The sequence below is a fragment of the Diprion similis genome, chromosome 8 (assembly GCF_021155765.1).
Source record: "Diprion similis isolate iyDipSimi1 chromosome 8, iyDipSimi1.1, whole genome shotgun sequence".
Lineage (NCBI taxonomy): Eukaryota > Metazoa > Arthropoda > Insecta > Hymenoptera > Diprionidae > Diprion > Diprion similis.
The window spans coordinates 26522691-26542760 of record NC_060112.1 but is presented as its reverse complement, the minus strand read 5'-3'; the positions used below and the strand labels follow the sequence as shown (position 1 = coordinate 26542760).

Below are 20070 nucleotides of genomic sequence, written 5' to 3'. Positions count from 1 at the left end.
ACATTGCGTTGAAAATAATGGCTGTTGTTTTTACTTTCAAAACGTGTTCCGTAAATCTTTCGGTATCAGTTGAAACCTTCCTAAATTTTGAGTAACTTTTCATAGTCAAAAGTCAGTCAAGACAAAGAGTTGGAACGGTAACATGACTTGGTCAATTTACACAAATGTCTATGTTCGAAATCGATACAGCAGACTGATACATTCGTCACAGTTGTAACGTATATTACGACATAAGTAACTGGAAGGATTAAAATTGGTGGTATAATGTGTAAAAAAAAATTGTTACGTTGAATCGAGTTCCTATTTTTTGGGTTTGTTTTATTTGCCACATTTGGAAAATGGAAGAGTTGAAAGATTCGTAATATCGGTCAGTATTCAAAAGTCAGCCAATCTGCAGTTTCTTTGAAAATTTTCGTCTCCAAAATGGGAAAAATAAAACGCACTTTTCGAATGCAGGAAGCAGATCGAGGCTTCCACTTTCGTACAAGTGGCGCCTTGAACGGTGATTTGGGTTTGGCTTTAAATCTCTGATCACGTGACGTAAAACACTACGCATGCGTCTAGCGTTCTATCTCAAAAAACCCATCGGCCATATTGGTGTGTTGTTTCATTCGCCCAATAATTCCGAACTTAAATAAGGTATTTCAATAATTTATATAGCAAACTAGACGCTACTGTCGATGAAATATATGAACGAAATTATCGGTGACAAACTTTTATCAAAGAATATGATGATCCGGTGTCATATCGTGATTTCTACAATAGAAAAAAGTTTGGTTAATATTGCCACCTTGGCTGCTGTGGGATACTACATGCATACATACCTACGTAGATTCTGCTCCGTCAAAAAATATGTCGTAAATAAACGGGAAGAATATTTCTGGTCTCGCGTGTTTCAATTCTGGTATTCATTCCTTTCCGCGCAACAATATCGCGCTTTTATTTTCCGCTGCTCAACACTTTCGGGACGCTAATTTCGGCTCCTCTACGTTCTCCAGTCTGTTGCATCTATTGTATATTCTAGGTATATTCTAAATCATCTGTGCCGTGTTCTAATTCATCAATCCGTTTAAACACCAAATTATACCAATACATGAATTATTCGAGTTTTAACCGCGTTATCGAATCTCCAGAATGTGAATAAAACAAAAATTGAATGAAAATTTTCAAAACGTGAACTAACAGTAAAATATTATATTTTTATAATCCGAACAAAGACTGTTTTTTAATTTTTACTGTTGTATTTTCTCATTGTTGACACTTTATACCACACAAATACATGTATTCATACTATTTTATCTCATTTTTCAGCTTACTTTGCGAGATGACGGATTCAATGAAATTTGGTCCAGAATGGTAAGTTATTCCCTAAAAAAATTTTCACCGTTACCATTTGGCAGCAGATTATATTATGGAGATTCTAAATCTTTGTTAACAATTGGAGATACTATCTTTTATACAATTTTACTCTGGCTTATTACAGCAATAATTTGGTTACTTAATAAATAAATTCTGCACACAGATTCCTTGGAATTTAAAAAATTTTGGTAAATTAGAAATTGGTATCTGAAAAATCCAAGTGAAAAATTTCATTTTGAAGTGACAGTTTTATAACTAAATGAATCTTTTATTCAACCATTGTCTGACATTTGCTTTTATTTATAAACCAAAATCAAAAAAATCTACTCAGCTAAAGGGATTCTACTTCAAACTCAATATTTCCACTACGTAAAATCAGTTAAGGATCCGAAAAGTACTTTTAAACCCACTTCTGGCTCCTAAAAACTCTTGAAATACAAAAAATTCATAAGATACTCCATTACAATTGAAAATATTTACAATCCAAATTTTTCTATACCGTAAAAGACTATACATTTGAATCAGAAAGTATATTCCATCATTTGCATAAAAAAACGAGTTCCTTTTTTTACTTTTAATCTCACCATTATGAGCAAGTGAATCTCAAAAATAATAAATAAAGTAGCTGAGGGATTACAAGGTGAAGAAAGAATCGAATCTGGCACAATTTTATAATATATGTAGCGTATAAGTTATTGTTATCACGTTAGTATGGTAGGGTATTCCTTATTTCTCTTTGTTTCCTCCTTTCCGGCTATTTCTCTGACAAAACTTTGCCGCTGTACAGGTTGCGCAACTTGTCAGGAGACGGTTGCAATACCGGCGGGGGAGGGGGAGGACCTAGTATCCTGACCACCCCTCGCTACCAGCTGGCCGAGCATAGATACGGTCGAGAAGAGATGCTAGCTCTGTTTGACCGAAATTATAAAGCACCCGAACCTCTTGTCTCTTTCCCTGCCCTCTACATTATACAAGCTCAACAACCTCTGGCACTCACACCAATGACAGAAGAAGAGGCGGTAAATATGGTTGTTATTACTATCATTATATTTGTCAAAATTACTGTCCGTCCCAAATATATGCCTAACTTATTTCCTGCTCATAATTTTTGTCCCAACGACTCGTTGTTTCCTCTCGGAATCTGATCTCAAAATTGGAAAACAAAAGTGAAATAAAAATAAGAGCTAAGAGTATGCAACGTGCGATTGCATCTTATTGTAATTTGCTTACTAGGAATATTTGCTTTGTTATTGTATTTGTTACAAGAACAACTTGAAATCGTTCTGATGGTTATAATTTTAGTAAAAATTATACAAGTAAACAACAAAACTTTACGTGTAAATAGCAGAATCTTCGTGTAACTTTGACTTATGTTTCATTCGGAGTAAAACCTGAATTTATTAGTATCAAAAAAAGTAGATGTATCTACTTTTTGTATTGCAGAAAAATGGTTCTAAATATGGAAAATGTGTATACGTATATGTATTATTCAAATATACAGAAAACATTGGAATGAATTTTTGGAAAAATAAAAAAAAGTAACATAAGTTAATGAACATTGAATTGAATTTAGCGATCTAATGTAATTCGCAATGAGATTAGATTTTCTAAAAAGAATTCTTCTAATGCACATAATAATGCATGACGTAATGTTTAACATTCCATTCGCATATGTATACGATGCTAAATATTTTCAAACTCGACACAACCTTGAACTTTGAATCACAGTGTTTGTATTCGCGTAGAGAACATGTAGGTCGGACAAAATTAAAATTGCGATTTTATGAATATTACTACGTGTCTTAGAAGATGTAAGAAGATTTTCATTTTGAATAAATCGATGTTTGACTAAAATGTAAGTAGGGATAGAATGCGATCCAATATGTGTACATACATATATTTTTGTATCATCTTGTATTAGTGTCGTATCTTATATTGGGAACTGTGTCATTCTTGGTCGTGTTCTAAAAATATACAGCCACTCTCTGGAGCCCTTGCGCCAAACTTCCTGGCTTGTATAAGCCTCTGCACTTCAATTGCTCGGTCTTCCCTTGTCGTGAACAAAGATTCGTCTCTATAGCGGTAATCGATATGTCTGTAGCCGAAGTTGATCAATTTTTATTCTGTAGCAACGAAGCGTTTGTAAGTTTATTACATAAAATCAGTGATAATGTGATTGTGAATCGCACCTGGCTGCTACCGTTAAAGAGTTCACAGTTCTATATCGAAGAATCAGTATTATTAGATGCTACTGCAGCATACAGAGCTATATGAAAAAATATCCGAATCCACTTTTTGAGATTATTCTATTTAAAAACTTCATTGAAACGAAATTCTACCCAGTTTTGCTCGGCCCCTTGTCACTACTGGATCATGTTTCTGGATTAAAGAGTTTGGAAAAAATAGGAACAATACAAAAGTATATAGTCACTTTCTCAATATTAAAAAAAAATATTGCGTACATTCAACTCAACTCTGGTAAACTATCATGCAGCTAAGAAAACCAATACCGAAAGTAAACCCTTTCGTTATTCCCAAATTCTCTACCTGATTACCAAAATAGTCTCAGAATAATCTGATGGACTGTATCTGTCATTTCAGCGCTCCTGGAATAGTGGTTTAACAAACAATGTGGGCAGAGGAAGAGGGGGCAGCGTTGACCGAGGAGGACGAGGCAGAGGCGGGAGAGGTGGGATTTATCCATCTCACTACTCCCGAGGAGTCATTTTCGACGAGCCAGGCGATGGACCGAGAACTGAGCCACAACCTTTTCCGGTAGATCTTAGTTACTTTTAATGGAATAAATAGATATGTGTGACAAATGGGTAGTCGTGAACACCGCAAGTGCACAAATGCCAGTGATTTTCATAGAAGAATTTGATATCGAGTGCTTGCAGCCTTCTAAGCTTCGAAGTAGTTTCATTCCATCGTTGATTTCAATTCTCAGGGGAGAACTAGACCGTTCGACAGATCACAGAGTGAACGAGGTTGGTCGGAGAGAAATGGCGGACCCGAACCTGGAGACTGGAACGGTTCTACTAGTCCCAGAAAGGAATTGGGACGAGGTGGAAGCGGCGGGTCGTTCATGGAAGGGAACTGGCGACGGCATCGTGCTGGCGAAGACGACGATGGATGGAGAGTGGCTCCTAGTAGTCGTGGTGAAAGATGGGGTCAGTAAATATCTTATGCGTTCAATAGATTCCTGCACTTCAAAATCTTTTTCAATTTGATATACATGTTTGTATACACCTGCACTTGAACGAAACTGTTGTACATCTGAAGTTATCTAATTATTTTCAACATATTTCATAACAGATGATAACAGTATTCGTGTCTTATCTAATTTCGTTATCAGTTTTTCGATGATAATCTCTATGCAACTGTGTCATACTGACACCTTTGAACCTAATTTCAGTACAAAAAATAACATAGATCACACAAGGCTCGAACTTTGTCAGTTTGACTCACTTATTATTTACCGATGATAATATTTTACTGCTTTTTCTTTCCAGTAACAAAGTAACTTTACTTTTTTTTGCTATTACTTACTACCATACTTATCGTTTTAAAATTTTATACTTTTACTAATTATACTGAAACTGGCAAATTATACTCATACAATATACAATAATACTCTCTATTTAAATATCAAATTTAAGCTTACCACTTTCTGAACACTGATTACTCAAATTTTAGTATCTACCTTTTTTTGTAACAACCAGCTGAGAGTTCTGTGTCTGTAAGTATCATTCAATTCATAGCACTTGACAGACCAGAATACTGTGCTGAAAAAGAAATCCTGCTTTTGATTGCGTGATCTTGAAAGTTTGTTGAATAAACTATACTCGAAATTTGTACTCTTAAGCGTAATGCTTTCTTTTTAAATGTCCTGGAGGATCTTGGTAGAGGATTAGAATAGACCGAAACAATTCTGGCTTACAGGTCGATTTGTGATTGTGTGAATAAAGTGAACTTAGCATATCTGGATAAAAATAGACCATCTACTTACAATTTCAGGTAGAGGCAGTTGGCGTGATGGCGGTGGTTCCGAGAGGGGCGATCGATTGGATCGACCTGAGGGTGTGGAGGGAGAAGAAGTGAAAAGTGGTACACGTTGGGAGCCCAGGGCTAGCCATAGGTCCTCTCACGACTTGTCTCATCATCCACCGACTCGAACTCTTCGAACTTGGGAGCCTAACCATCACGATAACCATGACAACCTACCTGAGTGGTAATTATCAAGTTATTCAAAATTATTCAGCGATTTGTTTCTGTATGACACCAGCCAAGTATTTTTCAAAAAAAGCTCCTATCTGTGATGACTATTAGCCAAAACTTAACATTCGGTTCCCAGTTTGCAGTTCTGCAAACTCAGTGCCTTGAGTGTTATGACTATAAAAGTATACGAGAGCGATTCAATCTGTCTGAGATTATGGAACTTGGCAGTTATAAATCCAATATGATATAAATACAATATGATATAAAAATAACTCACAATTTGCATGGTTTACTTCGTTCTGAAGCAAAATGTCAACATTTTTCTTCAGAACGTTTGATGAAACGACTGTTGTACAAAATGTACAATTACAATGTACATTGTATTTGAAGGTTTTCACATCGTACAGATCAAAGAGTAAAATTTACGAGAGCGTTGTGATAGCAATTTGCCCTTATTAAATCGGTCCTAATGCAGCCTCATTTGGAAATGATGAAGGTCTTACTCTTGCAGGGCAACGGAGAATCCTAGCGAGAGTGGGGGCAGCTTCGACGCATCGGGAGCATTTCACGGAGGGATGTATTCAGATGATGACGAAGATGGGATAATTAGCGCGGGCGGTAATCGAGAATCTAGGATCCGCCACATGTCAGAAGGAAATAATTTAAGCAACTCTAAACCACCCTCGAAACCCTTGCCTATTAACCATGGACAAACTCCCCAAAATTCCAATCGTCGTGCTAACATAACTGCCAGTAGTACTGGGATTAGAGAGCGACCAAAATCCCTTCAACCCTTTGAGGACAAAGAGAGTCCCGAAGAGCAGGATAAACGTAGCGTATCACCCTCGAAACCACTGCCTACTCAAAGTAATACTCCGTTGAAAGGTTCACCACCTGTGGTTAACTCGTTACCAAGAAAAGTTCAAAGTGCCACCAATTTAGACAAAGTTTCGGACAAGAATCCAGTTATTCAAAATACACGAAACTCTAATAAAATTCCTGGGGATATGTCACTGGCCGAAGCGGTCAGAGCCGACAATACGGTAAACGAATCATCCCCTGCGGATAACAATGACAAGCCAGTCTTACATTCCGGTTTGAAAAAGAGTAAAAGTACTTTAGGAATGATGTCTGTCACTAACGTCAGACAAAAGTCTGAAGATGATTTAGACAGGATGAAGGAAGAGGCGGACGCGTTAGTGGCAAAACTAATGGCTGATGAAGAAACCCACAAAGATCAACGATCCAGTGTTCCACCTTCAGCAAACAACCCAGTTCCCAGTATCGCGTCATCCACTCAGGAGAAATGGTTCTACCGAGACCCTCAAGGCGAAGTTCAGGGACCATTTTTGGCTAGCGAAATGTCAGAATGGTTCAAAGCTGGATACTTCAACGTTAATCTACTTGTAAGAAGAGCTTGCGATGAAAGGTATTCCATGCTTGGTGATCTCATCAAAATGTGGGGCAGAGTACCGTTCATGCCTGGTCCACCCGTACCACCTTTAAAGGTATTTAGAGCTGGCTTTACAAATTTTTGCTCTAATACACGACATGTGATAGAGGCAGTATTAACCATTGATAGCGTGTGATGTTGGACTTTCGCCATTGCAATTTACTTTGAATTTAACGCAGGTAACGGAACCAGTCGGAATTCCAGTGCCCGTCGCCATTCCTGGTGCCCTTCCAAAAGCTGGAATGGAGGATCCGTCGGTCTTGTATCAATACCAACAAATGTGTCTGCTTCAAAATCAACTTCTTTTCCGACATGTGCGTTTGGCAGTTATCAATAAGTTATCACAGTCTGAACAATGGGCTTCCATGAGTCCTGCAGACCAAAACCAATTAATACTCCAACACATGCTGCAGCAACCTGAGATGGCAGAAATATCCCGAATGACTGTCAATCCTTTTGTATCTACGCTCACTGCCCAACCAGCAAATCCTATAATGCAATTATTTACACAGATGCAACAGGTAACAATGATTTATTTTCCAAATGGCGATAAAAATTTAGAAAACTTGATGAATTCACAAATGCTAACGTTGCGAATGATCAGGCAAAAACTCAAACGGAGAATCATCTCCCGCCAACTATGCATCCGACGACGCCAACCCATCCTGGTACGATAGACCCCGTCCAACAACTTATGCAACAAATGAGAGGCATACAAAATTTACACGGCGTTCAGCAGCCCAACATGACACCTACCCCTGCCACCACGCCCGAAGACAATCCCATCAAATCGTTGCTGCGACAGCTCAGTGTTAACGGACACCCACAAGCCACACAAATCGAGTCTGTTTGGCCTCATCCCCCACCTCAAATGGCACCGCCTCAATTCGGCAATCCGAATTGGCAATCCCAGGTGAGGAAACAGCTATAATCACAAGCTACTTCGCTAAGTGGAATTCGAATTTTTGTCTGCTAAAGGAAATGGACGTTTCTTTATGGCTGTAATGCATTTCAGATGGGCCCTATTCCTGCCATGCCCCCTGGCCAATTGCCTAATTCACTTTGGGATCTACATACTAAAGAAATGAAGACTGAACAACAGATACTAGTGAGTATAGTCTACATAAGTTGATGAAAATTGATAGCAAAAACTTCCCTGGTTAAATCGTATCATTCCACATGTGGTTTTTTTTTTATTTCCGTAAACTATTGAGGATTTGGCATTTGTGTCAATGCATCGAACGAATTATATGAATTTTTAGGTAGGTCAGTTTTTAAACAGACTCTATGAATGTGTACATAATGAAAAGTGTTGTCTTTGGTTAGTGATTTGCAGTGAGGATCTGCCGGAGTTGACGTCAATTTATTGTTTTGCATAACGATCTTTATTTTTGAAATGTGCTGTCAAACTGAGGTCACAGTAAGTGTAACCTCTGCGTGTTTTAGGAGGAGCAAAAACTTAAAATACAAGAGGAGAAAAAGAAAGAGCAACTCAAGAAACAGGAAGAATTGAAAAGACAAGCGGAAGAAGAAAGCGCTAAGAGGAAACAAGATGAAGAGACGGAGAAAGCAAGATTGGCTGAAGAGGCCGCAAAGCGTACGGAGGAGGAGAGAAAAAAGAAAGAAGAAGAGAAAAAACGAAAGGAGGAAGAGAAGCGCAAGCAAGAGGAAGAACTAAAGAAGAAGGAGGAGAAAAAGCGTAAAGAGGAGGAGAGAAAGCGGGAGGAAAAAAGAAAACAAGATGAGGAAAATAACCGTAAAAAACAAGAGGAAGAGAAGAGAAAGAGGGAAGAGGCTAAAAGACAAGAAGAGAAACAAAGAAAAGAAGAAGAGAAGAGAAAAAAGTTGGAAGAAGAACAAAAACGTGAAGAAGAAGAACGAATTAGGTATGACAGTTGGTTGTACTCGTAACTAGATTTAATTAGAAGTCCTAACGTATGCGAACACCCGAATGAAATCGACTTGCCAGTTACTCAATTCAAGTGGTTGTGATTATTGCAGGAAAGAAGAGGAGGCGCGCAGAAAGACAGAAGCCGAAGAGCAAGCAAAGCGAGCCGAGCAACGGAGACGGGAGGCAGAGGCACTTAGGAAATTGCAAGAACGCAGCAAGGCTCCTTGGGCTCAGACACCTCACGCTCCAGCTCCGTCTTCTCACGCGTCCCTTGCTGAGATACAAAGGCTTGAACGAGAAAAGAAGGCTGTAAGCTTTTTTATTTTTTTTTCTCACAAACTCTTTACTACATAATTCGTTAGAAGTAGTGATTATGATTTGTACGAATATGCATTTGTATTATTTTTTTTAATTTCGGATGCTTACAGGAAGAATTAAGAGTACAGCAACTGTTGCAACAACAAATGGCACAGCAAAGAGCTGCAGAAGTGGCCCAGGATGCGGCAACGGCAGAAATATCAAAAGGTCTGCAACTGAAATGGGCAGAGAAAGCAGCGCCGGTCTCAAAACCAGTTGTCAAGAGTCTAGCTCAGATTCAACAAGAAGAGCAAGAGCGTCTCGCGAAGGTAAAAGTAGCTGTTGATGCAGCGTATTGTTTTTTTTTTTTTTTTTTTTTTTTTTTAAACAGCTCCCATTACGCACCAAACTGTTTAAATTTAAAATATTTTGAAACTCTACAGCAATCTATGAATCACGGCATTTAGATCTCCCAGACCGAGCCAAGCTTGGGAAGTTTAAGTTCTCTTGATTTTTCGAAGCATTGCATAGAATTAAGTCATCTCTGTATTTCAGCAGCAAGAAAGGGAAAGGCAAGAAAAGGCTGCACAAAAGGAACCGGTAGTGCCACTACAAAGCGCCGGCATTTGGGGCACAGCTGCCCAGTCTTTGAACTGGACCAGTGCTACGAACGCTAACAACCAGGCCTGGTCTAATAGCACGGCTACCACTACTGGCGGTTTCTGGGATGATCCCATATCAGCAAAGACGAATCCAACGCCGAAACACTCTGCTAAACAATCGGCAACTAGCAAAGCCCCTGTAAATCCCGTTCAACCTCAACAACAACAACAACAGCAGCAGCAGCAGCAGCAGCAGCAGCAGCAACAACAACAACAACAACAAAATAACAAACCCACCAAAAGTAAAAACAAAAAAGAAGGGGAATTGGTGAAGAAACTCTTTGAACAAAATACTGCCAAGCCAGACGACTTCACTCAGTGGTGTAACAAAGCTTTGGGCGGCCTCCAAGCTTCTGTCGATAGTAAGTTATCTAACAGGATTACTAATTCCGTAGTTATATTGCTTGTTCATAAACCCCCAAATACCATGTGTATTATAATTGTCGTCGTCATTCTAGTGAAAATCTGTAACAGGGATGTTGCAACATGGCGATATATTGAAAATTGTACCAAAACCAGGAACCTGGCGAACTTTCAGATTTACACAGTATATTAGTGGTTTGATGGTGTGAGTAGAAAACAACCCGTTACTTTTGCTAGCTGGGAAAAGTCAGGAAAATTTCAAAATAAACCTTTGTAACAACCCTGTGAATTTTATATGGATAAATACCTTTTCACAGATCTCATTTGCGTTAGCATTGCGTAGATGAGACTTATACAGTGAAACGAAAAATTTGTTTATTTTTATGGACTGATGTGTATCGAGTGAATTTTTCAGCGATGTGCAATTGCAATGCCCTCCAGTAAAAACTTTGTACTTGAGAAACTTTGCCTTACTAAAAATTTTTCGAAAGCAAATTAAACTGCCATATCTTGTCAATACGTACGACCTTCAGCAAAAATTCTATCGAAAGACACCAGCGAATAAGAAATATCCCTGTTTAAAATATCTCGCTACGACTAAACACGGTACTTAATCGAAAAAAATTAAGGTGCAAAAAGCAAGCAGTATTGAACATTATTAACTCCCCCAATTTTGAATCACTAATAGCAATGGGCTGTCCTGGAAATAAGAATCGGTAATCTGTGTAAGGTTCACCATGAGAGTGTTCGTTCTGTTCGGAAGCAGTTTCGTCTCACAGATACTTCATCTTAGAAGTCTTTATCCCAGGTGAAATACGAAGTTCCTTCACATGAATTATCGCGAGAATTGGACCGTTTTATACGTCTTACTCAACCTCACCATCAGGCAATCCAGCCGTTAAAACTTCAGACACAAAACCCAGATTCGAAGTTTGGATTGCATTTTATTTGCACTTACTTTTAGAGAATGAGAAAAAATTTAGTATACCATTTACTCTAGGTGAATCCAAGAACTAATGAGTACCTAATAACAATTCAAAACATGATGTAAATTCCGGAATTATTCTGGTTTATTGATCTTGACATTGATTTTAACAACGTTAATGAATAAGAAGGGGAGACAAAAATTTTCAAATAATGATCTGATTTGTTTAATAACTCACGAATTGTGAAGTTTATTCTTACTGATTGTTTTAATACATGTATTTAAAAGACAAACCTTTTTGAACATGCTTAGTTCCGACATTCGTTGGCTTCTTACGAGACATTGAGTCGGCTTACGAGGTGAAGGAATACGTTAGATTGTACCTGGGTGACAATAAGCAGTGCAGCGAATTTGCGAAGCAATTTCTCGAAAAACGTAGCAAGTGGAGATCTGCTCAACGTCCGCATCCTCAAGCCGATGATCTATGCAAGCCTGCTCCTGCTGTCAACCCTAACGCGACAACGACCGAATTTCAGGAAGTCAAGGTATATTCTTGGCTCATTGATTAGTATAAAAAATTACTTAAAAATTAACCATACAATTCTATTTCAATTCAATGTTTCCCTGTTTCAAACTAATTTTCGCTGCTCGTTTCTGTTTTAACTCCGTGTTAATTTGTCCACAAGTGTATGAAATTGTGCACATATATTTTGTAGGGAAAAGCGAAAAAGCCAAAAAAAGGAAAAATGTACAAAGTGGACAGCACGATCCTTGGTTTCAGCGTCACTGCTGCACCAGATCGCATCAATGTTGGCGATCGCGACTACGGAGAGGGCGTTTGAATACGACGTCGTCTGAAATCTGCTAATTATCAACGTTATCCAACTTGAGAGAAAATTATGCTGCACCTACAATTGTTCAACAGACCGTTATTTATTTATTAAGTCCACCCACTCGGCTTCTAGAACATTCGTTAAAAAATATTTTGATTTTTGTATAAATTAAAAGGAAAAATTTTCTACGAAATTGATGTGAGATATTTGGAAAACATCTCGAGAGATTTCACTTTTTTAACGAAAGTTTTAGAAACAATTCATTCAATGTTGTGCAGCCTCGTTTCCTCTGTAGTGGATGTATTCAGCTTGTACGAAAAATACTTCTTGGGACAAAAATGAAGGTTATAAAAACTGAGGAAAGTAAAGAAAAAAGAGGTAGTGTGAAATTATGTCTTCTCAAAATATTGTAATCTTATGCAAACAGTTTTCTAAATCTATCAGTTCTTACTCATTGTACACTTGACGATTTGGATTTAACTCTTGGATACGATTATTCCATCAAATATCGTATACAGATATATAAATATATCGGGTTTTTTTTCCACTTTATAGTGTGAAGCTCAGAATAAGAACGATTTTTTCGGTTTTCATAATATTCTTCTGATCTTTGATACCTATAATTTTAGAATCGCTGAATTATTTCGTCTACTTGAACTTTTATCGTACATTTCATTATAAGCATGGATTGGCCCATTCAAATGTATGAAAACCTACTCCATTTTTCGACATTCTCATTTTCCAATAGTAGAGTTTTCGTCTTTTGAAAATGCTACGATTTTAGGCAATCTCTTAAAGAGCGCCTCGCAGGTTTTTCAGTTCCCACAAACTTGATGACTCATCAAATTGCGTTCCCAAAAATAATTTCTTTCCAGATTTTCTATGCTCGTTTAAGATGTGATTCCCAAAATTGCAAATTTTTCTAAACGTATGTTCTGTGTACGAAATTCATTTAGACAAATATGCCCCAGTTGAGAATTTCACTGCTGCCAAATCGGAGTATACCCATTTTGTTAAATAACTTGGAAATGGTTGAAAACTCTTCATATCTGTAAATTAAAAGATGTGATTTTGTTTGACTATGATGCTTGATTGATACACATGAAAAATACAGTAAAATATATTGACTACAGTGTATTGTAATATATATGTATTCGTGACCTTTTCTATATGCATAATATTTTCACATTAAATTCCCGACTGTCCGTGCTTATTTTCGTATCAGAGACACACAGAAGCAGTCTTGGATTGCAGAAATTTCAACAGATTGAAAAGGATTCAATACCGGATTTGACCGATGTCATTAAGAGTATGAAACACAACTCTGACAAGCTTTGATAAGAATAATCGCGCCGTCAGTTTTGATCGTTCATAATAATGTAAAGGTTGTTAACCGAGGGTCGACGGACTCCAACTAACGTGAGAAATAGTGGGAAAAAAATCGCTTTAGAAGGAAGTCCGATGGCTCTTATCTGAAAGATTTATATGTAACTAGGAATTGTAAAATAATACAGTGATGATTGAAGAAGCGAAAAAAAACCAGAATTATTGATATTGTATTATTACTATTACAATTGTATCTAACGTACAACATAATAAAATAAACATTATTATATTTTCAATTCAGACTTTTTATTTTTTTTTCGGATAATTATTTTAATTTTGTACTAGAAAATTCGGATTAAATTGGATTCTGTTCCTTTCATATCAATTCGTTTATTTTTCAATGGCTCAAACTCTTTTACACAATATCAAATGTTACTTTTAGAATCATCAAATGATTAAATTGTAAAATAAGTCATTAATCATAGCTAGGAGTGCTAAAAATCTTGTTATGTTATGTAGATCTACATATATTGTAAAGACTTGTGAATATTCTTACTGTGTTTAGAAGTTTTCTTAGGCAATTCTTTTCGACATAGGTGACTATTCCATCATATAGCTTGAATGTGTAAATACGCGATTCACGATTTGCTTATAGCACATTGTTAGAAGTTGATTTTAGAGAGGATGTTTTTGTACTAAATTATGCAAACGCACTGTAACCGATTAGCGTTTCAACTGGTGTATAGTAAGAGAGAATATAAGCTTGTCTAGAAGTATGAGGGAAATTGTCTTGAATCGATTATTATTTTCCATAAAAAAAAAATTATTTGGAAAAAGTGACATGATGGATTGAACTAACATTATAGTGTTCTTGATACGAATTACAGAATTTTAAAATTTTTTAAAAACTTTTTACACACGAAAATTTGTAAGTGTTACGAAACAATACTACGTCTTATTACTGATAGTATTACTAATATTACTATTACGTACATAGTACACGTATGATAATCTGCAATAAATGTGACATGATTTGTGAAACATACTTCGATACGTTATGGTGAATTTTTGTGCAACTACTATATCTTGTAAGAAATATCCTCTCCCAAAATTCATTACAATTCACATTATCTGTTCGGATTGTTGACAGCAAAATTTTTATAAATTCCAACAATGAATTGAAAATAATGATTGGAAATAGTAGTAATGTGTGGAATAGATTAGAAATTAAATACACAATAAGAAGTTTTTAGTACGTACATAAAATTTTTTTAGCATTTTCGATGTCCAGTATATTTCAGTGGTAGATATGTACTTTCAAATGTACTTATAAAGGTGATAATTCAAGTTTATTAGAATCACAAATGAACAGTGACAATGTAATGCTGATGAACAGAGAGGCTATTTCAGTGAACCCAGTGTCGAATGTATTTCTAATTTCGTATGAATTCTTGTGATTTATAATTCATCATCCATTGTTATGCATAAAGTGTTATATCGAGTTGTGAGTGTTCAGAAGAGGTTTACTCACCGCCAGCTGTTACGTACGTCTGAAACACATGTGGGTAATTGATGATCCAAAGATATGCCCATTTATATTTAATTCATCGTTGACCTGTTCTCCTCAAGTGACCAATTAATCATATCGAAGATGCAAGTCTACTGTTACACAAGACAAAGGTGGAGGAAAGAATATCTTTGATACTTGCATCTATCTCGAAAGGTCTCAGGAGGTAAAAAGAAAAAGGGGAAGAAAAATTGTATTCGATACAGGACAATTTTTTTTATTTAGATATTAAATGTTATGTTATAGTAGCCTGAAAGGTATAAATTACCGATTTGTAAGATATAAAGTAATAATAATAATAATAATAACAATATGCAATGAAATTGCATACACCAGAGAGCAAGTATCAATAGAACTGTGAGTTGATTCGTGTGAGAGTCTGAGATGTTGATGCTGTGCATGTTATAAATATTATAAATAATTGCTGATTCTCATGACTTGTATATAATAATAAAAACACAAAAAAAAAAAATAATATCCAAATCAATGTAAATGGTTTCAAGTAATCTGTTATACCAGTGATGGAATAAAGTTCACGTTTCCTCAAATATATTTCAATAACAATCCGGGTTAAGCGTGGAAAAAATTCACACTTTGAGAAGAAGTTATCTGGTTTCGATAGAGAGCTGAAACATAAAAAATATTCTAGTTTTTGTAAGGGGTGATAAGCAATAATTAAGTATTTAGGTTTCGATTAAAATATTGCTTTTAATTATAATTACATGACATACACATGTATTTATTATTTGTACCTTAGAATCTAACGAATTTTGAAAACTCGCAGAGACTTTATAGATTTCTTAACATGTTAACAAAGTTATTTGTCTCTTACAGTAAAAATAAGCTATCATTAATTGTACGTAGAATACCCAGAGATCATAAAATTATATTCATGTATCATATTCATCTCACTCATTGTCATGTTGTTACATAATAATACCATCCCTATGTATAAACCTTTACACTAGAAGCTGGTTGTCAAGTTATCAGTAAAACTGTAATGCACTATTCTCTCGGTATTGTAAATGCTAAACCCAAGTGAAAGTCAACAATGAGCTTCTACTGTATAAAGAAATTGAGTTTGAGAATCTTTAGTTGCTTTATATTTATATAAAGAATTTCTCTGTTTTTCCTAATAATTCAGATTATCTGATGATTAAGAATATCGTATTAGAGGGTTTGGTATCAAAACGCCAGAAATCATATTTCACAATACATTGTCTGGCTCGTATTCTGTATTTGCCGAATTTCATGGTATTCTGGGAAACTTCGGACATTGTACGTTTCGGCTACTCATAAGCTAACTTTATTCGATATGATATGATCGTGAAAGCGCATAGACATGCATGCATGCCGTGTTCACATTCATGACATATCACAAAATAGTAATACAGAATGTTATAATACTGAGACTACCATATGCACACAGTTGATTTAAGTTTGGAGAAAATTATTCAAAGTTTGATCCCTTCATTGACTGATAGTCGAACTTTATATTTTGTTTAGACAATTACCAGAATAAACATGTGTTTAAATAAATATTTGAATGAGAAATACTGAAAATCAATGAGCGTCACACACAAGTGACTATTAAATGTCACACATAATATGGTCTTACGAATAATTTGTTCGAGAAAAACTTTGTATCTTCACTTCAATAATTATTGGTAAATATTAACAGCATAGACACTATGCATTATTCAACATCTTGTATTATAATTACAAAAGTTGCAAACATTCTTGTTACGACACATTCTGCCTAAAAAAAGGGAGGGCAAGAAACTTTTAATTATATATTCCCGTTTCTGAATTCTTCCGCAAATGCTCAAAATCATAACTTGACTCACTATACAAAATAATTTTCTGTAGTTCACTCATTCACTACAATTAACAGAAACTAGAATCAATCTTTAAACTTTTAATTGAAGCAATGCCTCCAATATTCCAAAATCTAGCTACAAATTTCCCTGTATTAAAATTCACTGTAGCCTACATTATTCGAACATGCATTATCAAAATGACCGTAAGATGGAAAGAATGATTAGCACCCTTCAAATTTGCTATAAAAAAAAAAAAAAAGAAAACGAACGGTAAATATATTCCTTGTTATTTGTCAGACTTGTTTTTCAACATAATTTAAGTGAAAACAGGGTTGCAAGATACAAAAAGTCCAATTCCATAAAGCGAGTAACTTTTGAAAATCAAATTCAAGAACTCCTATGCAATCCTTCGAACGACTACCAAAGCTTTTTTCGCAATGAGCTAAAAATATCGAATATAAAATTGGAAAGAAATATGCAAAATCATGCAGGCAATAGGAACTTTGCTTCGTTTTTTTTTTTTTTCCCCCAAGTTAAAGATGGTTCTGGATTCTGGTTACCTAGATAATGAACTTCACTATCAAAAAGGCGAACGTTTACAAGTATAGAAATTTGTAATTTCTTTGGTAAAAATTAGACACAGCTATCACTGTAACCGTACTGGTTTCAAAAAGCAGAACAGAATACTAGCATCATGAATTGCTGCCCCTTTGTTTTCTTGACACTCTGGTGTGAACATGTGGTTCGCTCTGTGATTGTCCGTAGTCTCTTGCCAAGTCGATGTACTAAAAAGAATGTACGGATAGATATGGTGATTGATACTTTATTAGCACATATTAAATGACTGATGAACATACCTTTTTAGGTACGAGATACTCGAGAATGTAGAGAATAATATAGCACAATGAAACAACTAGCAAATATGGCAAGACGCCAGTTGGAATGTAGCTGCTCAGCTGTTGTCCAAGATTTTTCTGCTCCTCTTTCTCAACGCGCTTGTATACAACTTCCGTCCGTTTGGTAACGTCAATCCAGTTATAAAAGGAAGCTATTTGCTCGTGCGCTTTGAAAGGACACATCTGTTTGCCAACGACATAATCCGCTATTGCAGAATCAATGCCTTGTACCAAAGCAGGCACCGTTGGGTCCACCAAATATATTAAATCTGGTGGTAAAACTTCAGGGATTCCTCCCACGCGTGTCGAAACAACTTGTAATCTTGAAGAAACGAAAGAATACGTTAACTTCTAATCTGAAAACTTTTCTCAGGTAAATCTCTTGAAGGTTGCTTTACCCGCAAGAAGCAGCTTCCACAATTGCCATACAGTAGGCTTCCGTTAAGCTGGTGTTCAAAAATATGTGCCCCTTATTTAGAACATGTCTCACTTGCGAATGTTCGAGACTACCAAGCAGCGTGACTCGATGTTGAAGTAAATTTCTTTCTCTAATCTCTTCTATCAACCACCGTTTCGGCCCGTCGCCTCCAATCAGAAACTGTACATTTTTATACTTTGCACAAACTTCAGGAATAATACGGGCTAGGAGATCCACTCCTTTCCGATAGACTAGCCGAGATACTATAACTATTGTAACTGAAAAAAAAAGCTTTGACTCACTGTTATGTGCAAGAAATTAAAAGATTCAAACAACCACCTTGCATAAAAGCATCTTGCATATCGTATGAAGCTAAAGTGTTTTCATCTCTCATGTGAAGTACTTGACAGCAAAGCGGACTAATGAATCAAGCAGCTAAACATTGCTTGTTATAATATCGGAAAATATATTCACTAAAATCATTGTTCCTCTTGCTAACATCAGGTGTAAATAGCGCAGTGTCAACTGCGTTTGGAATGACTGACACCCTCTCTATTTGTACTTTTGCTCTTAAGACGGTATTTTCTTTTCCAGTGTGCGATACACATATGCAGTGATTGCAATCCGACAGTGATATCTCTATGAATTTGTTGGTCAGGATAGCAGATGCGTCGGCAAAACCAAATAGCGAATGGTCTGTGAATACAGTCTAGAACAGAATCGGTAGAAGAAATTCAACGTAATTCAAACTGTTTTCACTGCTAATGTCATGTATTGTTTTTCCAGGCCTCTCAGTTTCGTTTCATATAATGTTTTACGAATATCTTAAGATACCTGGAAATGCGAATGCACTTTACCTTTAGTCCCATCAGTCTTCCTATCAACATTCCTTCATGGGCTAAGGCAGAGAATGCCGAATGCCCATGAATTATCTGGATCTGTTCCCGAATGAAGATGTATCTGATCAATGGAAGAGAACAAATCATGGTGGGCAGCACGCATTGATTATAAAATACTTTTATTGGCAAATAGTAAACCTGTAACGTATAAAAAATAATATATTCAAAAATTCAATAATAATACATTCAACGGTAATGGTGAGTGGTAACACGAAAAGCTGGTTTAACACTACTGTAAGAAATTATTGATAAGAAGTTTGCTGAACTGAGTAACTCATAAGTGTTTTTTCTATATTTTTGCAGAAGAATTAAACCCTGAAAAAGCATCTACAATTAAAAACTAAGAGTTTGATCACAGGGTATAGAAGATTATGTACTTTCAAGCCATTCGTCATGTACCGTATTCCTACTCTGTCATCATACGAGTGCGTCAGGACTACAACTTTGTGTCCTCGACCCAATAGGCATTGGGACAAATTGAATATGTGCTCTTCCACCCCACCCATGTTTGGATAAAAGAAGTCAGAGACCATGCTGAAAGAAAATAACAAGATATAGCAGCGTAACCTGCTAAAATATGAATAGGTAAGCTCATTCCAAGAGTTATCACTGCTTGGTATAGTCAAGGTAGGCCAGCTTGCAAAAACAAGACAGATAACAAAATAAAATAAAGGAAACACATGTCATTTCGTAATTACAAGTTGTTTGCAAGCCATTGATATATTTCAGCTTCACAATATTCTGCCTGTCGTTTCTGCAGCCATAAGTGAGACTGTCTGTTATGACTGTTAATATCACTGCAGAGCCTCGATGCTAAATGATTTCCTGAGAATTCAAACGCAACTATCCCTGATTCTTCGTCAGTGGATTTGTATCGGCAGTTTATAGGTTAGAATAATTCAGAAGTAGCGGGCAACGATATAAGAATATTTTTACAAGTAGAATCAATGCTCACCATATCTTATGCCGGGTCTGTCCCATCTTAACATTTGAAACCGAGCTGTTGTCTTTATAAAATTACCTCGATTTGGCCTATCTCGCCACTCCCGTGTTTATCAACCATTGTCATCGTGGGTTACCAGATTATTGCAGACGCCAACCGTCAGACAGAACTCTCTCAATTGGCTGATGATACAATGACGT

The 20070-nt window shown here is 36.3% G+C and overlaps 2 protein-coding genes and 1 long non-coding RNA gene across 14 annotated transcripts; 1 reads left to right on the top strand and 2 right to left on the bottom strand.

Moving 5' to 3' along the window:
- The first annotated feature begins 464 nt into the window (after window positions 1–464).
- Window positions 465–12419, top strand: LOC124408440 (GRB10-interacting GYF protein 2). Of its 11 annotated transcripts, none has more exons than XR_006929441.1 (17): window positions 465–639; window positions 1312–1356; window positions 2147–2387; window positions 3961–4134; window positions 4307–4529; window positions 5377–5590; window positions 6074–7085; window positions 7210–7551; window positions 7635–7943; window positions 8046–8138; window positions 8477–8916; window positions 9032–9230; window positions 9350–9547; window positions 9774–10064; window positions 10098–10242; window positions 10932–11051; window positions 11481–11616. XR_006929441.1 is itself a non-coding variant. In XM_046885334.1 (17 exons), the coding sequence occupies exons 2-17, from the start codon at window positions 1325–1327 to the stop codon at window positions 12008–12010; spliced, it is 4269 nt and encodes a 1422-aa protein (XP_046741290.1). In that variant the 5' UTR covers window positions 469–639; window positions 1312–1324; the 3' UTR covers window positions 12011–12419. The 11 variants fall into 11 exon arrangements, 10 of the variants coding, with proteins under 10 accessions (XP_046741286.1, XP_046741290.1, XP_046741291.1 ...); XM_046885334.1 differs by lacking the exon at window positions 10932–11051 and adding an exon at window positions 11885–12419 and having other exon boundaries at window positions 469–639; window positions 9777–10064; window positions 11481–11713; XM_046885335.1 differs by lacking the exon at window positions 10932–11051 and adding an exon at window positions 11885–12419 and having other exon boundaries at window positions 469–639; window positions 9774–10061; window positions 11481–11713.
- LOC124408442 lies at window positions 1281–17123 on the bottom strand. Its single transcript, XR_006929442.1, has 4 exons — window positions 17014–17123; window positions 15033–15038; window positions 9258–9267; window positions 1281–1290 (listed from the first exon to the last, which is right to left on the bottom strand). It is a non-coding gene; the product is annotated as an uncharacterized LOC124408442 (long non-coding RNA).
- A 136-nt stretch (window positions 17124–17259) lies between these two features.
- LOC124409392 (phosphatidylinositol N-acetylglucosaminyltransferase subunit A) lies at window positions 17260–20016 on the bottom strand. Of its 2 annotated transcripts, XM_046886978.1 has the most exons (7): window positions 19883–20016; window positions 19305–19461; window positions 18886–19065; window positions 18503–18737; window positions 18009–18306; window positions 17572–17932; window positions 17260–17499 (listed from the first exon to the last, which is right to left on the bottom strand). In XM_046886978.1, the coding sequence occupies exons 1-7, from the start codon at window positions 19906–19908 to the stop codon at window positions 17407–17409; spliced, it is 1350 nt and encodes a 449-aa protein (XP_046742934.1). In that variant the 5' UTR covers window positions 19909–20016; the 3' UTR covers window positions 17260–17406. The 2 variants fall into 2 exon arrangements, with proteins under 2 accessions (XP_046742934.1, XP_046742935.1); XM_046886979.1 differs by lacking the exon at window positions 19883–20016 and having other exon boundaries at window positions 19327–19434.
- Between the last annotated feature and the right edge of the window lie 54 nt (window positions 20017–20070).